We start from the raw sequence: 6,522 nt of genomic DNA, 5'->3' as shown, positions 1-6,522 counted from the left end.
ATGCCACGATGTGGTTCCTTCATCTTCGGAATCAAATCAAAGTCACAAGGACTTAAGTCCGGCGAGTATGTTGGATGATGCAGTACATCCCAGTCCCATCGACCGAACAGAGCAGCCACAGCTTGCGCTGTATGCGCCCACGCATTGCCGTGCAAAATGATGGGTGGGTTGTGCAGAAAGTGTCGCCGCTTCTTTCGCGAAACCTTTTCTTGGAGCATCACGTGCGACCAGCTTTGCGAAAGAAGCGGCGACACATTCTGCGCAACCCACCCATTATTTTGCACGACAATGCGTGGGCGCATACAGCGCAAGCTGTGGCTGCTCTGTTCGGTCGATGGGACTGGGAAACCATCCACCATACTCCCCGGACTTAAGTCCTTGTGACTTTGATTTGGTTCCGAAGATGAAGGAACCACTTCGTGGCATTCGCTTCAGAACTGTTGTAGAGATTCGACAGGCAGTAGACCGATCCATTCGCACCATCAACAGAACAGGCTCTGCTAACGGTATACTACGCCTTCCATATCGCTGGCAACGGGTTCTACACAACGGTGGTGACTACTTTGAAGGACAGTAACGGGTGTAAACATGTAACTCTTTTGTATCGGTTGTGAATAAATGTTTGCCACTATTTAAGTTCCAACCCTCGTTTTATCCATACTACTATGTAAAGAGCAAAGAGAGGTCGTCGTTTAACGTTGTTACAAAAAGTCTCGAAATATTCTTGACCGATTTATTTCAAAATGAACTTTCTGATAGACATAGGCTTCGTTTTAAAAATATATTCATAAGACAAGGAATCGTTTTTAGCAAAAAATATCGAAAAGTTCTTGCCCGACGTATTTTAGATTTTTAAAATAAAAATGGTTCAAATGGCCCTGAGCACTATGGGACTTAACATCTGAGGTCAACAGTCCCTTAGAACTTAGAACTACTTAAACCTAACTAACCTAAGGACACCACACATATCCATGCCCGAGGCAGGATTCGAACCTGCGACCGTAGCGGTCGCGCGGTTCCAGACTAAATTGTGTGGTTTCGTTTTCTTCCTCGCAGTTTGTTAACTACGTTAGCAGCGCGCTTAAACGTTGAACAAATTGTTTCTCCTACATGTATGTTCTTTTTCCTTATATACAAATTTAAACTAAAATTTGTATACACAAGTATGTACTGTTCTTTTTTTCCTCCGTTCTAACAAAAAAAACAGGAAACCGGTATTTTTAGTTTATTAGTTTATGATTAGAATACTACTACGGTGTCTGAATCGTCCGAGACTTCGTAATCTAATTCGTTTAATGATTAAAACTATACGAAACGCTGTCATTGAAGCAACTGTCCTCACAGATACAACCGCAAGAGAGATCTCTAACATCCCGTATACCAGTAATTCCTACCGATTTACCTATTCATGTTAAACTTCTAACAAGGTTCAAGGTCAGAGAGAGAAGAGTAGATATACTGAGAGGGGGGGGGGGGGGAATGGACATACAGAGGGAAAAAGAGGAGATGGAGAGAGATAGGGGGAGGAGCACATGAACAGAGATAGACGGGAGTTCCAGATGGAGGGAGAGGGAACGTGACTGTCATTCAGACGTTCAGGATAAGCTGGAACCATATGACAGCCACGCACAGTGTCTGGTTGCTTCACTCCAGTGGCGAGAAGAGTATCCTATGCAACTCGTTCGTCAGTGCAGATAGCTGCACCGCCCGGCAGGTGGAGGTGTGTACTGACAGGTGTGCTGTGTGTGTTGCAGGCCGCAAGGAGATCTTACACGGCGTGAGCGGCGAGTTCTGTGCGGGCCAGCTGACCGCCATCATGGGGCCCTCCGGTGCCGGCAAGAGCACGCTACTCAACGTGCTCGCTCTCTACAAGTGAGTACGCACGCCGCCGCCTCTCTTCTATTTCGTTTATCAACGACTGAGGGCTACATGCAACAGAATAAATACAGGCTGCGTCAAAAAAATGTGTACACACTTTGAAGCGTCATAGAAAATTTATTTTCCATTCTACAGTGTTAAATTTCTGGAAATGGGAAGCTTAAAGTCCAATTGGAAAAATACATGTACTTTGCAAATGCTATTAATGTTCAAACTGGTGGCCTTCAGCATCAATACATTTCTGAGTACGGGTCACCACTGATTCCGTACATCATACCAAAGTGTCCAATCAGATTTCTGCGCACACCACCGGAATCTCATTCCAAAGTGTGTCCAGGTTACGTGGTTTACGTTTGTACACCTCATCTTTTACTGCGCCCCACGAGAAGAAATCCAGCGGCGTGAGGATTGGAGAGCGTGCAGGAAACTCGATTGGTCCCCTGCGTCCTATTCACTGGCCTGGCACATTGTGATCCAGGTATGCTCGTACGTCCCTATGATAGTGCGGCAGGGGCGCCATCTCGTTGGAAATAAAACTCATCATTACCGTATAATGCACGAATGGCAGGGAATATGGAGTCAGCAAGTATTGTTAGGTACGTTTCTCCAGTAACAGTACCTTCAAAGCGGAAAGGCCCAATGAGTCCCCTTGCAGACAAACCACACCACACATTTACACCACAGCGTTTTCAACTGTAATGTGAGGATTATCTTCAGCCCGGTACACACAATTGTACCTATTGACAGTTCCATTGAGTTTGAATCGGGCTTCATCCGACCAAATTATGCTACCCATAAATCCCGGTTCACCATCTCCTGAACCCATTCACAAAATTCTAACCTTCGATCTGGATCATCGTCACTTAGCTGTTTCACCAGCCTTGGAATGTACACACGAAACTTGCCTTTCTTCAGAATGCGTAGCACACTACTAGCACTTCCATTACTCTCACGTGCCGCTTGCCTTGAAGATTTTTGAGGCGAACGCTGAAACAGTTCCAAGACCGCAATTGTGGAATCATCACTTGTAGCTGTACGAGGTCACCCTGATCGACCTTTATGCACATCACACACCGTTCCATGAATTTCGAATTTGTCTCATAGACGTGTAATTGTTAACCTTGAAGGTGGTTGTGTACCATACTCACTTCTCCACTGTCTTCGAACCGCAGCTACATTCTCACACTTCCAGTCCCACTTAATTATCTGCTTCCGCGCTTCAAAGCTCAAACGCACGTCCGCCATGTTGCAGTTACTTCCTTGCCACTGCTGCCGCCTGTTGAAGAAACATAACATTACTTTCTCACAGATATTTAACCTTGTAGAACGAGAAATAAATTGTCTATGACAGTTCAAAGTGTGTATACATTTTTTTGACGCACCCTGTATTTCCTGTAAGGGATAGATGTCAAATATTGGCCAGTAATCAGGAAACACATGACCACAGCAAAGCACTTTATGATATTAAAAGGAGGTATTGGAGATCAGGGAGAGGGGAAGTTGAAAAGATTTGTAATGTAAAACTACATAGCAATTAACTGGGTGAATGAAGTAAAATAAGGAAGGATTGTCACGTGGAATCGGCACCGAAAGAAACTTATGAAACTCTTAATATTCACTGATGAAGCAGAATACTACCAGCGGGAAAGTGGTCCTATCGGAGCGCAAAAAAGTCTAATACGCTCCTTTTTTAAAACACTGTGACTGAAAGATGGGGTACCAGCTGCCTCATTCTACTTTTATCAGCACCTTTAAAAATTTCCCCAATAGTTTTCGCATGCTCTTTTTTAACATACAAGGTGTTCGAAAAGTCTCTCCGCAGTTCCGTGTGACAGCCGCGCGTTCCGTCTGCCGTAGTGAATATACCGAAATGAAACTCAGTGAAATACAAGTTATTAATTTATTGAATATTCATTTTTACTTACAAATTTTCACATTAAATGTTGAAAGTGTCCACCCTGTTGTTGAATACACAATCCAATTCGTCTAATCATGTTTCCAGACACAAGCTGTAACATTTCTTCTGTAACAGAACCAGTGAAAGTGGATATTGCAGTTTTCAATTCATCGATGGATTTTGGACGGTTTTTATAGACAGTTGCTCTCGCTGCACCCCAAAAGAAAAATGCAGGTGGTGTTAGGTCAGGCGATCGTGGAGGCCAAAGTCCCTGTGAAATTATGCGATCACCAAAAACATCAGCATGCAGTGACACTGAAATGCGAGCTGTATGCGCAGTTGCACCATCTTGTTGAAAATAACAGTTCAGTATTTCACTTAACACAAGTTCTCCTATGAATGGGTACAGAACATCACTGCAGTATTGTTGTGCGTTTATTGTTTCGGTGTAAAATATGGGACCCACAATCCGACGTCTAGAAATTGCTTTCCAAACTCCTATTTTCACAGAATTAAGTGGTTCCTCATGAATACATAATGGATTTGCAGTACTCCACATAAGACAATTATGCGGGTTCATGTACCCTCATCAGTGAAAAACGTTTCATTAAGAATATCCCTTCCATTTTGTTGAACGAAATTTTTGAACCATTGACAATAATGCAGTCCTTGCCATGATCAGTATTTTTCAGTTCTTGCATGACTGTCACTTTGTATGGGAAAAGTTCTAATTTTTTTCTTACAGCTGTGTGCGCCGTTCCGACACTAACATCGATTTCCTGGGCGAGTTTTCTTACTGACTTGTTCGGACTCGTGGACATTTTATCGGAAATATCGAGTAGTTTATCCTCAGACAAAACGCTAGGACGACCTCTTCTCGGTGCATCTGTCACTGAACCCGTACTTCGAAATTTGTTAATCAAATCTCGCACAGTATCGCGATGTGGGAGTTTTGTCTCCGGGAAAACTGATTTAAATGTTTGACGCCGCGAGGGATTAGCCGAGCGGTCTAGGGCGCTGCAGTCATGGACTGTGCGGCTGGTCCCGGCGGAGGTTCGAGTCCTCCTCCGGGCATGAGTGTGTGTGTATGTCCTTAGGATAATTTAGGTTAGGTTAAGTAATGTGTAAGCTTAGGGACTGATGACCTTAGCAGTTTGGTCCCATAAGATTTCACACACATTTGAACATTTTTTTGTTTGACGAACTGAAACTGTATGTTTACCGCCAGCTTTGAACACATGTTCGACTAAAAACACACGTTCTTCAATGGTTAGCATTTTAACAGTGACAAAAACGAAACAAACGAACAAAGGAACTAAACATAAACGTAACACGTAACGACACACACCAACGATACTACTGAAGCTGGCTGAGATAAACGAAACAGTAGAATGTTGGGAGAGTCCACTTGAAGGGAAGTAACCCAGGCAGGCGAACAATCATACGGCACTCGCGGCTAACAATCATACGGCACTGCGAAGAGCCTTTTGAACAGCTTACTCTCACAAGCTCCCCTAATTGTAACTCGCTCACACCCACTTGTCCATCGCTGTAAGTCGCTCGTACCCATCCAGCCCTACTCATTCAGCCCTACTCATTGTCATCATCTCTTTGTGTCTCTCTGTCATTATCTCCTGTCTCTCAGCCACAGTCTCCTTCGTCCTGTCCTACTGCTACTATCTCCTCATGCTGTCACTGTCTCCCTCTTGCTGTCTCTTACTGTTACCATCTCATTCATTGCTTCCCGTTGCTGCTGTCTTTTCTCACTGCCACTATTCTCTCGTCCTTGTTGTCATTATCATAGAGTCTGTCTCTCATTATCACTGCCTCTCGCCTGCGTCCACTTTCTCCTTCTCTTTCTTTCTCCCCCATTGGTAGGGTTTCCTTCACTATTTTCGTAGTACCGTTCTGTCACTGTCAGCTGTGTTCCACTTTCTCTCACACTGCCATTATCTCCCTTCGCTCTTTCTGTACTACAACTGCTGTGTACTACCTTCCAGTATTGGTTGCTTTTCCGTCTCTTTTCTCTTTCCCATCCCACGGTCTCCTTCTCTCTCAACATAAAAGAGCGCGAATATGTTCGCATGCCAAAATTTTTGTGAAAATAGGTAAAAGTGCTAAGGAGGGTAGAACGGGGCAGCTGGTACCCCATTTTTTCAGTCTGTCTTTTAAATAAACAGGAACATATTTGCATGTTTTTGCTCCTATAGAAGCATTTTTCCACTGGTTCCCTTCTTTTCACTGTGCAGCAGGGCATCTAACTCATATGAGATGAAACGTATTGGTCAGCAAAATTTAGATAGTTCGTTTATGTGAAATAGAAATAACGCAGAATTAATTTTACACCTCAAACCGGAAATTACGTGCACAAAGTTTTTTAAGTCATTCGCATTATGTGGGGTTCCCAGATGACAACCGAGACACTTTACAACATATTTCTCCGTGCTACGTCATTTTATAAATTATGTTTCCGCCTCACACCGGATTTTACGTGCGTATTTTACATTTACGAGTAGCGTACCTTTGAATCTCTGTGTCTTTGAAACGGATAAAGATATCAAGAAAATCTGATACTGTTAAAATTTCAGTCAGTTACTGTTTGTAGCCGTTTTGGAATCCCCAGCTTCGTTTCGGTATCCAAAAATCAGGTTTTTCGGGTTTTCTCAGGAACTGCCCATAAAATAAATAGTGCCTCCAGAAGTCTCTTACGGGGCACCATGCACCATGTGTAATGCAAAAAGAAGCAA

At 43.5% G+C, this 6,522-nt stretch overlaps 1 protein-coding gene across 5 annotated transcripts in view; it reads left to right on the top strand.

The window, feature by feature from the left end:
* LOC126194977 (ATP-binding cassette sub-family G member 1-like) overlaps nucleotides 1–6,522 on the top strand; it is an 803,933-nt gene that overhangs the window by 692,516 nt on the left and 104,895 nt on the right. For all 5 annotated transcript variants that reach the window (XM_049933384.1, XM_049933383.1, XM_049933386.1 and 2 more), the window contains one exon: nucleotides 1,755–1,872. In XM_049933384.1, the coding sequence (XP_049789341.1) occupies nucleotides 1,755–1,872 (118 nt within the window). The remainder of the gene's footprint in view (nucleotides 1–1,754; nucleotides 1,873–6,522) is intronic.

This window comes from Schistocerca nitens, chromosome 7, assembly GCF_023898315.1.
Source record: "Schistocerca nitens isolate TAMUIC-IGC-003100 chromosome 7, iqSchNite1.1, whole genome shotgun sequence".
Taxonomy (NCBI): Eukaryota; Metazoa; Arthropoda; class Insecta; order Orthoptera; family Acrididae; genus Schistocerca; species Schistocerca nitens.
The sequence above is the reverse complement of the archived record's forward strand: the minus strand, read 5'-3'. Positions and strand labels throughout refer to the sequence as shown.